Source organism: Penicillium chermesinum, assembly GCF_028974085.1.
Source record: "Penicillium chermesinum strain IBT 19713 chromosome Unknown utg000007l:1.0-2695246.0:1.0-2697696.0, whole genome shotgun sequence".
NCBI lineage: Eukaryota > Fungi > Ascomycota > Eurotiomycetes > Eurotiales > Aspergillaceae > Penicillium > Penicillium chermesinum.
In genome coordinates this window covers 872,154-887,679 of record NW_026695317.1, presented here as the reverse complement: position 1 = coordinate 887,679, position 15,526 = coordinate 872,154, and the positions used below count along the sequence as shown (strand labels likewise).

The 15,526-nt window shown below is 52.4% G+C and overlaps 5 protein-coding genes across 5 annotated transcripts; 2 read left to right on the top strand and 3 right to left on the bottom strand.

Moving 5' to 3' along the window:
• Nucleotides 1–467: 467 nt before the first annotated feature.
• ste7 (MAP kinase kinase Ste7) lies at nt 468–2,288 on the bottom strand (the record flags this gene model as incomplete). Its single annotated transcript, XM_058478333.1, has 4 exons — nt 468–1,109; nt 1,173–1,710; nt 1,769–1,926; nt 1,998–2,288. The coding sequence occupies 4 exons, from the start codon at nt 2,286–2,288 to the stop codon at nt 468–470; spliced, it is 1,629 nt and encodes a 542-aa protein (XP_058326663.1).
• A 1,021-nt stretch (nt 2,289–3,309) lies between these two features.
• On the top strand, nt 3,310–7,774 carry spt6 (chromatin-remodeling histone chaperone SPT6; the record flags this gene model as incomplete). The annotated part of the gene is made up of 6 exons (XM_058478332.1): nt 3,310–3,371; nt 3,416–3,485; nt 3,551–3,718; nt 3,805–5,257; nt 5,308–7,461; nt 7,527–7,774. The coding sequence occupies 6 exons, from the start codon at nt 3,310–3,312 to the stop codon at nt 7,772–7,774; spliced, it is 4,155 nt and encodes a 1,384-aa protein (XP_058326662.1).
• A 761-nt stretch (nt 7,775–8,535) lies between these two features.
• N7468_009035 (oxysterol-binding protein related protein OSH3) lies at nt 8,536–11,452 on the top strand (the record flags this gene model as incomplete). Its single annotated transcript, XM_058478331.1, has 2 exons — nt 8,536–8,571; nt 8,645–11,452. The coding sequence occupies 2 exons, from the start codon at nt 8,536–8,538 to the stop codon at nt 11,450–11,452; spliced, it is 2,844 nt and encodes a 947-aa protein (XP_058326661.1).
• Nucleotides 11,453–11,974: 522 nt separating this feature from the next.
• Nucleotides 11,975–13,595, bottom strand: N7468_009034 (IFRD domain-containing protein; the record flags this gene model as incomplete). Its single annotated transcript, XM_058478330.1, has 2 exons — nt 11,975–13,217; nt 13,408–13,595. 2 exons carry the CDS (start codon nt 13,593–13,595, stop codon nt 11,975–11,977), a joined length of 1,431 nt encoding a protein of 476 aa, XP_058326660.1.
• Nucleotides 13,596–14,048: 453 nt separating this feature from the next.
• Nucleotides 14,049–15,316, bottom strand: N7468_009033 (exosome non-catalytic core subunit RRP4; the record flags this gene model as incomplete). The annotated part of the gene is given in 3 exon segments (XM_058478329.1): nt 14,049–14,519; nt 14,537–15,005; nt 15,093–15,316. The coding sequence occupies 3 exon segments, from the start codon at nt 15,314–15,316 to the stop codon at nt 14,049–14,051; spliced, it is 1,164 nt and encodes a 387-aa protein (XP_058326659.1).
• Nucleotides 15,317–15,526: the final 210 nt, after the last annotated feature.

Genomic DNA, 15,526 nt, shown 5'->3' with positions numbered 1-15,526 from the left:
AAAAACCATCAGAGAAAAGGAGAAAGCCAAAGTCGGGGTCATAGTGGTACGGTGATATTCAAGTCATTGCCAGAAGGAAATAATGAAAGAAAGAAGAGAAAGATAGCGCGAAGACAAGAACAGGACTTCCAGTGGGGAGGGAAGAACCATATAGATCATCTGGGAACATGGATATACGATGCTCAGCTTACCTGCCCTAATACACGCATTCGGCCGGCACGGGACGGCCTTTCAGGACTCGAGGTAAGGCAGGCAAATGAGGAATGGACAGGATCCAACCAAAATCAGACCAGAAACCGTAACGAGATATCAACAAATGACCAGGCCAGATAAGAGAAAGAATCACGGGCTCAAAAGCGCAGAGACATGTGCATATGCATTCTTGAGGGGACAGCAACGTCAAATGATCGGATGCGAAGATAGGAAAGATGGAATCAGATAGCAGATTGGGGTCTATTTTACGTTCCTTACGAACTCGCTCCAGGGTATCCGCGGTAGTTGTTACCGGCGGAGACAGGGGGTGGTGGAGGAGGTCCAGTGGGTGGTGGCATAGCTGAAGAAATGGGCATCACGGCGGGGTTCAGGTTAGTGCGGGTCTTGTTGTTGTGTGAGCTGATCGAACGTGGGCTCATAAATGGCCGTGAGGGCGCATCGATGGCAGACACCGGATCCCCGTGGTGGCGGTGTTGATGACGGCCGGAGCGCGCGTCGTTATCGTCCCTCGTCTCAAGAGAGAGGTGTTCCAATGACGGTGGTTGAAGAGATCGTCCAGAACGGGAGTTTGAAGATTGGTGAGCCGACGCGCCGTAGTATCGGGCTGGAGATGAAGTGTCATGTACAAGAGGAATCTCGCCCGAGGAGTTGGAGGTCTGTAGTTGGGGAGGGTGGACCGATGATTTACTGATGGGAGGTGGCTTAGAAGCGGTCGCTGTCGAAGGAGTAGCGACTGAGGAAGAGCTGTTGGAGGTCGGAGTGATACCCTCTTTGAGCGATTTTGGTGCTGGTGCTGCCAAGTATGACTTGCGGTTATGTCGATCCATCATGCTTATAGCCCAGTCTTGCAGATCTACCGGAGTGCGCTTCGCTGCTTGGAGGAAAGCATCCTTGTCCTAAATTGTTCCAAGTCAGTCATTTGAAAAAAAAAAATGCAGAGTGGATGATGTTTCACGCACATAGAGCTCGCGAGGAGTTGGTCGCTCTTCCGATTTCTTCATTAAACATTTGCCAACAAAGTCATGCAGAATCGGCGGGAAAGCATCGCTCTTGGGCAGCTTTGGGGCGGTTTCATGGACAATTTGTTGAAGCAGATCGAGAATACCCATGGGGCCCGCGCTGGCACGGTCGCCCGCGGTCGAATCTGACGAATCAAACGGGAAGCGTCCGACAGCCAGCTCCATGACCGTCAAACCCACACTCCACACGTCCGACCGGACCGTGTAGGCACCACCCTGAATACGTTCTGGGGCCATGTAGGTCGAAGTTCCAACAAATGTATCGGCGATTGAATTCACGGTTTCAGTGGCCACACCAAAATCACAGAGTTTGATATTGCCCCGGGAGTTGACAAGAATGTTGGAAGGCTTGATATCACGGTGCATGATCCGGTGGACTTCGTATAAATAAACCAGACCGGCGAGAACGGACTCGGTAATCTTCCCCAGCACATCCACTCGAACAGGGCCGAAGTCCTTGGAAATCCGGTCAAGAGATCTTTTCCGTGTCAGCATTCAGCCCCCCCACATTCTCAGGATCATTTGGTAGTATTTACCCGCAATCCATATATTCCATACATAGAACGATATCCCTCGCCTCATTCTGGAAAGCTCCGTAGAAAGTCACAATGTTCGGGCAGTTGCAGTCGTGGCCCACTCGTAGTTCTCTGAGAATTTGCTTCCGCACGTTCTCTTTGGCATCGACTCGGATGATCTGATGCAAGAGGGACGCAGGGGGTTAGAAAATCAGATCAAACCGAGGACCACTGACTTCGATCTTCTTACTTTGCGAGCCATCACGACGTTGGTTGACGCATGTTTCACCTTCGACACGGTACCACCGTTGCCAGCGCCCAGTTCCTTCAGCATCACCAGGTCCTCACTCCGGAGATCCAGCCGAAATTCCAAGCCAATCTCTAAGGTGTCGGTACGGTTGCTCTCAGCATTGCCGATCGCACCTGGAATCTGAGCATCGCCCTCGGAAGGGGTGTTTGCGCTGGGCTTGGGGGGCGCATTGAGAGCCAGCCCTTTCACGTTCTTGCGTTTAAGCGTGCGAGCCTTGAACGGGTCCGACATGGCGCTGAGAGAAGGTGAGTCTCGTAGTATCGGAACGCAGGGGTGAAGAGGGAGAAGAAAGTCGAGAAAAGGGGAAAATAGGTGGGGGGACGACTGCGCGAGAGATCACAGCCGACCGCTGGTGAATGGGCAAGGAGTTGGAAGCGCGAACTAGCGGCGGGGAACCCAATATCACGTCTGGAGGTTCTGGGCAGCGCTGATTGGGCCTCTCGGGCGCAACCAACAATACGGAAAGGAGGGTCGGCGCCAACAGAAGGATCGATTGGGCCACAGAGAAATGGGCATCTACTATGACATCTACTTCAGGGGGTGGGATGAGAAATCCGAAGGCTCTTAAAACTGATGGGGCGGGGGGGGTTCTTTCCCTCAGCGACAGAATACTATCGCTGAAACACAGGTGAGTTCCTGGTGCTCCACTCATCCTTACCCCGTAGGGCTTCGTGGGCCTCTCTTGGGGCCTCTAGTGTATGGCGTGGTTTCGAACCATGAGGAAAATCAATAAGAGAGAGGACGAGGCAGATAGAGCAGCTTTATTAGACAGTACCAGACAGTACAGTCGCTAGACACGTAGGTGGGGACCTACGTAGCCAGGTAACCGGCCTAGATCTACGTTGCGGTCGAGACTTTCATATACATCACCAAAGTACATCACTTAGAAGTCCAGGGCGACCAGGACTAACCAAAATGGTCGTAGAACCGTCACCTCGGATTCTGAGAGACTGAAGGCCTAAGAAAAACCAGGCCCCACGTGATACTGACTAATCACACCCGCTGCGTAGCCACATTCACTAGCCACGGCTTCTACCAATCACCGCCACCCGCGTCTCCCTCGCCGAGCCTCTGGTCCTGGCAAAGCTCAGGTCCTTTTCTTCTTTCTCTCCCTAACCTTCTTGCCTCACCCCTCTCTTTTTATCACCCTTTTCACCTGGGCGCTGGTGGCGGATATCTACGCGCTAATTCTCTCTTTTTCCGTCTTTCGTCCGTCCCCTCCTGCACCTAGGAAGACCTCCGACCAGCCACCATGAGTCTGCGCGACTTGATCGAAGGCGAGGCCATGCTGGACGATGAAGAAATGACGAAGATGTCCCCGAGGATTTTGATGGTGAAGATGAGGATGCCCCTCGCAGACCTCATGAGTTCAATGACTCAAGCGAAGAGGATGAAGAGGAAGACGACGATGAAGAGGCCCGTCGCGCTGTATGTTCAACTTCGCCTTCTACCCACTTGCTTTCCGCGCGCTAATCAACTGCTTTGACGGACAGGTTCAAGAAGGATTTATTGATGATGACGATGAAGAGATCGAGCAGCGCAAGAGCCACCGGAGGGAAAGGAAGCAAAAACGTGCGCGGGAAGAGGAGCACCTCGATGAAGAGGATCTGGAGTTGATCGGCGAACATGTTCCTGGCCTCCAACGGGGTTCTGCATCTGAGGTATGTCGATCAATACAGTCGAGAACAAAAGCCCCGAAGATGAATATGCAGACATTTGAAGATCTACTTACACTATACCCTGCCAGTCAAAGTTCAAACGCCTGAAGCGAGGCAAAGATCGCGAGTCTCAGCACCCCCAAGGAATCGATGACATATTCAATTCGGATGACGATGAGGATACAGCAGCAGCACAGCCGTACCGCGGCCGCCCACGCGACAACGAGATGGATGGGTTCATCACGGAGGACAGTTTCTCAGATGAGGAAGGTCAGCGAGAACAAGATGACCTTGAGGTTGCGCCTCCCGCTCGCCCTCACGCTTATGGAATTGGTGCCTCCGAAGCAGCTGGTTTGGACGAGAATGCTCTTGAAGACATGCGTGCGGCATTTGGTGATGGGTCGGACTACAGATTTGCTCTCGACTTTGAAGAAGAGGAAGACGAGGTTAATCAGGACGAATCCCGGAAGCTCGACTTGAAAGACGTGTTCGATCCCTCGGAGCTGGCGGAGCGCATGTTGACCGAAGAGGATAACGAGATCCGAGCCATCGACGAGCCTGAGCGCCATCAAGTTGCGCGGAAACCATACAAGCATGTGGTTCTTACGGAAGACCAGTTCCGGGAAGAAGCCATCTGGATTTCCGGTCTCATGTTGCTGAAAAAGCGCTTGGATCCAGAACTGCATGAGCCTTTCCAGCGTTCTGTGGCCAAAATGCTGGAGTTTTTGGTCACTGATGATTGGGAGGTGCCATTCATCTTCCAGCACCGCAAAGATTACATGATCCATGCAGTTAAGGAACCTGCCAACGGTACTGGTCCTGATGATGGATCGACCCAGTACAATATTCGTGCAGAGCGTCTCTTGAACATGACTGATTTGTGGGACATCTTTGACTATGATCTGAAATTCCGTGCCCTTGTTGATAAGCGCAATACTATCCAAAAAGCTTACGACGGTCTGAAGAGCCTTTTTAGCGTGGAAGATGCGAACGCGGAAGAGCTTCTCACGACTGCAGCTACCATGGAAGAGCTTCAAGATGTCCAGGATTACATCCACTTCCAATACGCCACTCAACTTCGTGACATGGCCAACCTTAACGGCGAGGCTAACGGCGAAAATCATCGCCGCAAAACGTCCAGCAAATCAATCTACGAAAGAGTGCGAAATGCTAAAGCTTATGGCTTGGTGCGCGCATTCGGAATTTCAGCTAATGACTTCGCGGATAATGCTGCCAAGCAGAATCGCCGGAAATACACCGAAGACCCTTCAGAAGGACCGGAGGAGCTGGCTGATCAGTTCGTCGACGCGGACTTCTCCAACTCGTCTCATGTTCTGCAAGCTGCGAAGTCCATGTTTGCTGAAGAACTCGTAATGAGCCCCAAAATGCGCAAGGTTGTTCGCCAATCATATTATATGAATGGCGTGGTCGACTGCTTCCGAACCGAAAAGGGGCTACGACGGATTGACGAGCAGCATCCTTACTATGAGTTCAAGTACCTCCGGAATCAGCAGCTGAGCGACATTGCCCGCCGCCGGAGATGTTCCTGCGGATGCTCAAAGCCGAGGAGGAAGGACTGGTTGAAGTTCGAGTGCGTTTTGAAAACTTCGACCAATTCCGCCAACGTCTTTACGCTGACATCGAGTCTGATAACTACTCCGAGGTCGCCGACGCCTGGAATCGTCTCCGTCGCGATGTCTTGGACATGGCGCTTAGCAAGCTCGAACGGTTTATCAATCGCAGTGTCAAAGAAAACATTCGGCAGGAGTGCGAGAATCATGTGGCCAAGGAGTGCCGAGAGGCGTTCTCTTCCCGTTTGGATCAAGCTCCGTACAAACCCAAGGGAATGGTCCTTGGAACCGTGCCACGTGTCCTTGCATTGTCTACCGGCTTTGGCATCGTTGGTCGAGAACCCATTTTTTGGGCTTTCATCGAAGAAGATGGCCGTGTGTTGGAGAATGGACAACTCTTCCATCTTGATGTGGGAGACGCTGGCAGGGGTATCAAAGACGGTGAAAGCGTCAGCACTTTCCTCGATATTTGCCATCGACGCAAGCCAGATGTGATCGCCGTCTCTGGTATGACTCCAGAAACGCGACGCCTCTACAAATTGGTGTCTGAAGTTGTGGAACTGAAGGACATTCGTGGTCCCACTTATCAAGACGAAGACGAGAATGGCGACACTAAGGATGTCAGCGACCGTTTGGAAGTTGTCATTGTCAATGACGAGGTCGCTCGACTTTATCAAAACAGCCCCCGTGCCAGTCAAGACAACCCAAGCTTCCAGCCGATGACCAACTATTGTGTCGCTCTGGGCCACTACTTGCAAAGTCCTCTCAAGGAGTATGCCTCTTTGGGCCGCGATATCGTCTCTATCCAGTTCAAGCCTGGCCAACAGTTAATATCTCAAGATCTATTGATCAAGCAACTGGAGACTGCGTTGGTCGATATGGTCAATCTTGTGGGTGTCGAACTCACTGAAGCCATCCATGACCCGTTAACAGCCAATCTTCTGCCTTATGTCTGTGGACTGGGCCCTCGAAAGGCCGCACACATGCTCCAGATGATCCACCAGGGAGGCGGCCATATCAACAACCGCGTGGAACTCATTGGCATCAACTCTCAATACCCAGCCATGGGTATCAAGGTGTGGAACAATTGCGCTAGCTTTCTGTACATTGACTATGAGAATGCCGACCCGGACGCGGACCCATTGGACAATACTCGGGTGCACCCTGAAGACTACGACATCGCACGCAAGATGGCTGCCGATGCCTTGGAGCTTGATGAAGAAGATATCAAGGCTGAAACTGACGAGAATGGCTCGGGCGCAATCGTGCGGAAACTATTCCGAGACGAGCAACAAGATCGTGTCAACGATCTGATCCTCGAGGAGTATGCCGAGCAATTGGAGAAAAATCTCAACCAGCGGAAGCGAGCTACCCTGGAAACAATCCGTGCGGAACTGCAACAACCGTATGAGGAGCTACGTAAACAGTTCCTCTTCCTTGGGACTGAAGACGTTTTCACCATGCTCACTGGTGAGACTCAACATTCGTTGAAGGATGGTATGGTGGTGCCTATTGCCATCAAGCGCGTGTTTGACGACCATATCGATGCCAAGCTGGATTGCGGTATCGATGCACTGGTTTCGGAGACGGAGCTGGGAGTGCCTTACGATGTCCCCGTGCGTAGTGTTTATCAGCCACATCAAACTGTCCCCGCCAAAATCTTGTTCCTTAACAAGAAAAGCTTCACCTGCAATGTGTCTTTGCGGGAGGATCAAGTCAGCCAGCCCGTCCATCGGAACCCAAATCATGGATTTGGCGACTGGGATGAAGCACAGGAGCGCAAAGATCGGGAGTCCCAGCGGGAAAAGATCCAGCACACCGGCCAAGCGATCCGTGTTATCAAGCACCCGTTGTTCCACCCCTTCAATTCTACCCAGGCTGAAGAGTACCTTGGCTCCCGTAGTCGCGGTGATGTGGTTATTCGTCCTTCTTCGCGTGGTCCCGACCACTTGGCGGTCACCTGGAAGGTAGCCCACGGTGTGTACCAGCACATCGATGTTTTAGAACTGGATAAGGAGAACGAGTTCTCCGTGGGACGAGTCCTCAAGGTTGGAGGCAGATACACCTACAGTGATCTGGATGATCTGATCGTCAACCACGTCAAGGCCATGGCCAAGAAGGTGGACGAGATGATGCTGCACGAGAAGTTCCAAGATGGTAGCAAGTCTGAAACCGGTATGTGGAGGCTTTCCAGCGGCTAATCTTCTGTGATGTTTGTGGAATCCTAACTTCTCTCCTAGATCAATGGCTTGAGACTTACACCAAGGCTAATCCTCGTCGTTCTGCCTATGCCTTCTGTATCAACACCAAATACCCCGGTTACTTCTTTCTTTGTTTTAAGGCAGGCGAGCGCTCACGGCTTCAAAACTGGCCCGTCAAGGTCATTCCCCAGGGATTCGAACTGCAGAAAAACCCCTACCCGGATATGCAGGCCTTGTGCAACGGCTTCAAGTTGATGTTTACCAACATGCAAGCCCAGCGCCGTTAAGAGCTCGTTTGTACAGTGTTTTATTTCCACCCTTGGCGGAGCGTGGCCCCCTTCTCTATTTTCTTTCGAAATTCATCCCCCTCATGGCTCTTTCATACGTCGCGCACTCTTTGAAAATCTTCGCTGCAGAAGTCTTCGATATGCTCGATTGCTTTTCTATTATTACTATTATTATTATCATTTCTTATGCGAGAAAGATGGACCGACCCCCAAAATTAGGGCATTTTGCATTGATTGATCTCTCCGACCCCCGCGCCCTTTCATTTCCATATTCTTCAGTTAATTTGATACACCTCCCCTGGCTATTTTGGTGGGGGGGGGCGCGAAGCAAAGGACGTCCTGTAACCCATATTTGAATTTAAGCAATGAATGGCATTTCAGCATTGAAGGCTCTCTATGTAAAATCATTTCGGAATAGGTAATCGCTCCACAGAAAGCTGGTATCGCAAAGTCCGAATCCGATCGAACTGTGGTGGACCCGGCGAGTTGGTACCGCAGTTGGAGCGTGGGGAGTCCATGTGTACATGTGAAGCGCGTTGCCTCGGACCTTTTTGGCTGTTTTTGTACCGCCTGCCCCGCTAGGCTGGGCTCCTTCGCATGACGTTTTCCCCCTCATTGTGTTTTTATTTCGCATTTCATAGATCGCCTGGGAACCTCATCGCAGTGCACCTCCTGTACGCCTTACCGGTTGTCCGTGCATTTCTCAGCTGCGGCCTCCGTCCACATCGGACGCGGCTCCACAACCTCTCCCATCAACAACCATGGCTGCCATGGAGGAGCTGCAGATCCACAGCAAGGTGAGTGCAGCAATGGATTTTGAAGGCTACGGAGGCCACGGAGGCTCCTGGCTAACTGGGCTTCTGCTCTCAGTCGTACTTCGTACGCTGGATCAGCGTCAGCGCCGGTCACACCATCTCTTGGAGCATCCAGCCACACAAGAAGTCGATCAACTTTGGCATCTTCAAGCACCCCGGCCAGTCCTCTCTCGGGGCTCATTTACCAACCTCCGACTCTCATAGCACCGACTCCAATGAGAATCTACCAGCAACTGCCGCGGCCTCCGGCTCACGACACCAGCCGTCAAGTGTCGTTGACAAGCTGACGGGAATTGGTCTCAAGTCGATCAAGTGGGTGGGCAAATGTGAGGCCGACAAGATCTCAAAGGGTACATACGATGTTTCTGATGCAGGAAACTACGCGCTCGTCTTCGACAATACCTTCTCCAAACAAGTCTCGAAACAAGTCACCCTCGTACTGTTGACCTATCCCACCGGTCTCCAGCCGCATGGATCCGCCGTCGCGTCGGCTTTGACCCCATCAAACGCCAGCGCCTCGAATGAGTCGCTACCACAATCAAAGGGCCGCCGACGGGGTAATAGTAGAGGGTCCGCTCTAAATCGAGCACAGTCTGACTTGTCATCGCCCCCAAATGTACACAGCGGTATTTTGCAGAAGCGCCGGAGGAAGCGCGGTCAGGGCTGGGCACGTCGCTATTTCTCGTTGGACTTCGATTCTTCAACGCTATCTTATTATCATGACCCGAATTCCGCTGCTCTCCGCGGCGCCATCCCGCTCTCGTTGGCTGCGGTGGCTACAAACGAAAAGTCCCGCGAAATTTCCATTGATTCTGGAACTGAGATCTGGCATCTTCGTGCAAGTAACGACCATGAGTTTACTTCATGGAAACGCGCTTTAGAACGGGCCTCTTCTCGAGAGACACCAAATGCGGGAGGCCTGATCCCTGCTGGTGCCCCCCAACTGCGGCTTTCCACCCCGACGGCAGGGTCTCCCGAAGAGGAAAGGGAATGGACTCAGGTCGAGAGCCTGGTGAGCAAGATATCCGGCTCGCGGGATGCTGTGCGCCGTTTGGCAAAGGACACCGATCCTAAGTATATCACTTCACCGCTGCCGTCCCCTTTGCCTGTAGAAAGGGCCCGCGGTCGATCGCCAAGCCCCAACCCTCACGGCCATGATGCTCATGCGGTTGATCCGAAGAGACCGTTCTGGAAACGTAAGGCCAGTGGGAATTCGTCTTCCAGTGGTAAGCAGGCCAATCACCATCCGTCTCAGTTGATAGTGCCTACGCCGGACGGCTCTGGCAAACCTGCTAGCATCCGGAGCCAGAATGATAGCATGGATCAAAATGTACATGACCACTTGATGGCGATCCTTCGAGACTTGGATGGCGTTGTCTCCGAATTCTCATCTCTTATTGACGAAAGCAAGCAACGCCGCCACCCTCCGCGTCATGTGGCAGCATCTCGGCGCAGTATGGAATCAGATATCTCCCAAGAGTTTTTTGATGCGACGGATGGCGGTGTCACATCTCCACTGCTTACAATCCAAGATAGCGATGATGCCGATAGATTTGACAACGCCGCTGGGGAAGTAGAAGACGATGCACCTTCCGACAGTGAGGATGACCGCGAATCCACTGTGCACGATGCGACCAACGCCTCCCCTCTTTTCCCAGCCCGCCCGAAGTCTTTAGCTCCTCTTCCTCTCGATGCTGTCAAACGTCGGAACAATATTACAGCCCCTACCGTCATGCCCCCCAGCTTGATAGGATTCTTGCGCAAGAACGTGGGCAAGGATCTTTCCCAAATCTCCATGCCGGTCTCCGCCAACGAGCCGTTGTCTCTATTGCAGCGTGCCGCGGAGATCATGGAATATTCCTCGCTCCTCGACAAAGCCGCTCAGTGCTCTGATCCTGTTGAACGCTTGATGTATGTGACTGCCTTTGCCATTTCCTATATCTCTTCCAACCGGGTCCGAGAACGATCTATTCGCAAACCTTTCAATCCCATGCTCGGCGAGACATACGAACTCGTCCGTGAAGACCAAGGCTTCCGTTTCATTGCGGAGAAAGTGTCTCACCGTCCCGTCCAACTGGCCTACCAAGCCGATAGCCGCGAATGGAGTCTTGCCCAATCACCAATGCCATCTCAGAAATTCTGGGGCAAGTCTGCCGAGATCATTACTGAGGGCCGTGTCCGCCTCATTTTCCACAGCACTGGCGAGCGCTACTCCTGGATCCAAGCCACCTCATTCCTGCGCAACATCATTGCTGGCGAAAAGTACGTCGAACCCGTCGGCGAAATGACAGTTGCCAACGAGTCAACCGGCCACCGCACCATCTCCACCTTTAAAGCCGGCGGTATGTTCTCCGGCCGCAGCGAAGAAGTGGCAACCCGCGCCGTGGACTCCAATAACAAACCCCTTTCTCTCGGTCTCGCTGGTACTTGGCCGACTTCCATCTCTCTTACCCGTGACGGTGCCCCATCGGGCTCTCCCATCTGGACCGCCGGTCCGCTTGTCCCCAACTCCCCCAAGCATTATGGCCTGACCTCCTTCGCTGCTACACTGAACGAGATCACCCCCATTGAGAAGTCCCGCCTCCCGGCTACGGACTCGCGTCTGCGACCTGACCAGCGTGCCCTTGAGGATGGCGATCTAGATCGTGCTGAGGAAGTCAAGGTTCAACTGGAAGAGGCGCAGCGTGCTCGGCGACGCGAGATGGAAGCCTCGGGCGAAAGCTGGTCTCCGCGCTGGTTTACTCGCGTTGCGGAGGATTCGGGCGACGAAACTGTTTGGAGGCTTAAGGGTGGAAAGGATGGATATTGGGATGAGCGGGCCCGGGGTAACTGGAGCGGTATTGTGGATGTGTTTGAGGTTTAAAATTTCGATGTGATGATGAGAAGTACGATATGCTGTCGGCGCTTTTTAAGTTAAGACGGGTCGACTGTCCATATCCCTCAATTGCTTTTACATGCCATTCCCCGCTTATCCTTGGACCCTGGGTTGTTTTCAGGAAGCGTAGAGTTGTGCTATGGTTTGCAAAAGTCTAGAACGGTTCGGTCATCTTCTCCCTAGCAGTTCTCTATCGGAGATGATACACTGTGGCTTCCTGATCTCGTTCTCTGAACTTCAATAATGAATTTATGACTATTACAAGAAAGTGGACAAGGATGGATTGCACTCGTGTTCGAACCAGTATTGACAACTTGAACTCGGAGGGTTTCGAACCTCGCGCAACATGTAAACTCGAAAGTAAAGACAGAATAAAATCATCGAGAACAAACAAAATCAAAAGACACCGAATGTGAACAGATGCATAGAACTCCCGGTGTCGCACGTGGGAAGAAAAGCAGAATGCAGAAACTTGAACGAGTCAAGTCGAACTCATCAACACGGGAACGATCAATCTTCATCCTCCGAATGCTGGGCAGTCCAGCGGCGTGAGTTGCGGATCTTCGCAGCCTTCTTTGCACTGGCTCGATCTGGCGTTGAGTAGTTTGATTCGGCCTGCCGCATCATAACAGGTAGATTGTCCAAGACAGACCTGTTTCCTTGGTAGTAGTGCTCGGCGAATCCTCCTTGCAGGATCCGACGCAGACCTGCGAGGCGTGCCCACTTCCACCAGCGATCAATGCTCATGATTCCGTGGCGCCCGATTTTGACAGTCAAGGTGCTGCCATAGTGGCGGTTCGTATCCTGGTCGATGGCCGTATTGTAGCGGGGTCCACGGCGTGGATTCTCAACGGTTGTGAGAATGGAGGCAAAGCTGCTGTGCAGCGATTTCTTGTCGCGCTTACTGATGCGCTTTGTGTGGATTGATGCCAGGGATTCCAGCTGGCGCTCAAGCTCCGGGGTGTTGTGGTAGGCGTTGTAGCGTTTCACGAGCTTTGGTCCAGAGGAGAGGTCGTTTTCATGTTCGTCACTTTCCTCTTCTTCACTCGCTTCGTCATCATCATCTTCCTGGGGCGTATAGCTCTTTTCGTAGAGCAGGGCGATGTTCTCACCGGCGGCAATCTGGACACCCGAGTCGCTGCTGTCCAGTTGGTCCATGAGAATTTGGATGGACTCTTCGCTCTCGCCCTCAAAATCATCGATCTCCGTCAGAAGAAATCCCCAAACCTGCAGTGCGGCTGTCACGCTCTTGGGATCATCAGCGGCCCCTATTGACTGGCCATCCGAAGCCACGATATCAAGCAAGAAGGTCATCTGGTCCAGGATGCCATCCTCTCCAGCACCGCCAAACATGGTCGTCGCACCCAGACATTGGATAGCTGCGGCTTTTACAGCATTGGATTCCGAGTCGCGGATAGTTCGGGTAAGAAGCGGCTCGGTGTTTTCATAAATCTTGTCATCCGAAGAGGTAATCGCAAGGAGCTCAATCGCTCGCAAGGCCAATGTAGTCTCCCGGGTGCTTGAGTCAGTCCGAATACTCTTCACAAATGCGACAAGCAGGTCATCCACAGATGTGCGAATCTCCTCCTCCGCGTAGTGATATTTAGTCAGACGGCAAAATGCCGCAAGAGCCTCTTCACGGCCCTGGACACTGCTGCGCTTGCGATCAAGGAGTTCTTGGACACGTTCGGCCAGCTCGGTTGGCCAGTCGGCATTTTCTGCCTCGGGGTTGTCATCATCGAGGGAGCCGATGCTGTCGCTGTTAGCTGCGTCCTATCACAAGACATGCAAAAGAAATTATCAACCATTGGCGGTGACATCATTTTCCGCCACGGAGTGGAACCGTGAGGATAACTTGAAAATGCTCGGGGGGGAATAAGGGAGGAAAAAAAAGAAGCAGTGTGGAAGGGACGGGGATGTAATGAAAAGAAACAGAATCCTACCTCATGGCAGTATCATCAGACATATAACTGGCATCGTCGTCATCTGATGGTTGACGGCTTGCATTGCGCGAAGATCGGGCGGAAGTCTTAGAACTGGCACGCGAGGTGGGTCGAGTGCCTTCACGAGAAGCAGCCTTGCGAGAGACGGTTTTCCCGCTCTCCAGAACTTGGCGACGAAGGTCAGGCATGGCGAAGATGAGGCTTGAGTTGCGAGGAATGAAAAGATGAGGTCCGAGGGAAAGTGGTTATCCTATTGGAACGGAGCTATGGTGAAATGAAATCGAGAGATGTAAGATATAAGATAGCACATCGTCTAGAGCGAAGAACATAAGGGGAGATGTATGGAAGATGAGTGAATGAAGAACCTGCAGTGAAGGCGAAGTACCCAACCACATGCAAGCAGATTAGCGTCTGAGTAAACCACGTGGGTCGCCACATGCGGGCCTTCCCTCGACCATGCACTCTCGGTCGAATATGATTCATCTCTATTTATTTGAACCTTCAAGTAATTTTTTTTTTCTGGAAATTGAATTCCAGATTTCTCTCGAAATAAAGCAGCAGAAGAAGCAACTACAAAACAAGAAAACGTGGGTCATCACAATTGCGGGGGTATTAGTTATCAGCTTATCGTAACCTCGAGCTCATTCGATCTTCTCTTGTTTCGCCCACCGTTGCTCTACCAGCTCAATGAGACGAGATGCCTTGTTTCCTTCCAAATAATCACGACCCTCTTCGCTTAATTCGTCTTCATCGTCGCCCACTTCTAGATCCACTTGCAGGCTAGCCTCGTAGGCCGCTTGCACCGTCTCCATCTCAACGCGAACTCCGTTTTGCACAAGCACCTGGATGCACTGCGACAAGCGGGATATTTCATGACGAGTCTGCGGCGAGATCTCGTCATTCTGGCTGGAATAGATTGAGCTGGACACCATTTCCTCCATCCGTGTGATGGAAACATTTTCCGAGGCGGAGGAAGCTGCATCTGTTCCTTCGACATGCTTGGAGATCCAGATGTACCCGTTTACTCCCAAAATGATATCTACGTCTGCCCCACCGCTTGCTGTTTGCTGAGTCCACACCTGTCGCCGGGATCGAACAACCCCCCAATCCCGCTGGCGGATCCGGAGACCGCCAAACTAGACCCAGACTTCTTCGGTTTAGAGCTAGAAGCACCACTCCCACCTGTGCCAGTCACTGCGAGGAAAACTCCATTTCGAAGCTTGCCATACTTTAACGATCGAGTGTGGAGTGAGGCGGATCCGTCCTGGTGTACGCTTTGCACTTCGGCGACAACGAGGTCGCCCTCGCTGAAGAATGTTCGGATCTGGAGCTCATCGGCGCTGGTTCTTCGTCGTAGAATGCCTCCGGGCAAATTGATCGCGGAGAGAGGGAGTTGAGCAAGTAGCGGGGCGGCGACATCGACTTTCCATCGTCGTGATTGTACCTCCACAATGCGGCCTACGACAAGATCACCGATTTCGGGGGTGTACCGGGCTCGTAAAGGGCGGACAGAGATTAACTTGTTGACTTTTTCGATGTGACCGGCGACCGTGGCAATGATAGAGGTCGAAAGAGGGTTGGTGTAGGTTCCGTGACCTCTGGAAGCTGATCAGCTTGAAATTCCAGATAGAGATGCCCGGTTCATTTTGTGTTCCAAAAGGAGCGGGCCAAACCCACATACATACCTCATCCATTGCGGGTCATCCGTCACAACCTCGCCAGGAGTCATGATTCCTGTTGCGAGATTGTTGCTGTCGCGGGGCCGTCGCTTCTGGGATAGAGAGACGCCGCCCATTTCGACGTCCGAGTCGGAATCCTCGGACATAGACTGATCGGCATAGCCATGGGGAGCGTGAGAGTCATCCTGGCGCACATCCTCCACCACCGGAGCCAAAATTGTGATTGCCATGGCGAAAGGGTGCTGGGTTGCTGGGAGAAGATCAAATGGACTGAAGCTCCGAGACTTTCTTCTACGACACGTGACTGGTCCCTCGCCGATAAGATAACGATAAACTGTTTCTACAAGTTGACCAGACAGAGATCAAAAAGGGATTGATTATTCATTCAAATGACGTGTAATTTGAACCTGCGTAAGACGACGACGAATTTTTCAACTCCG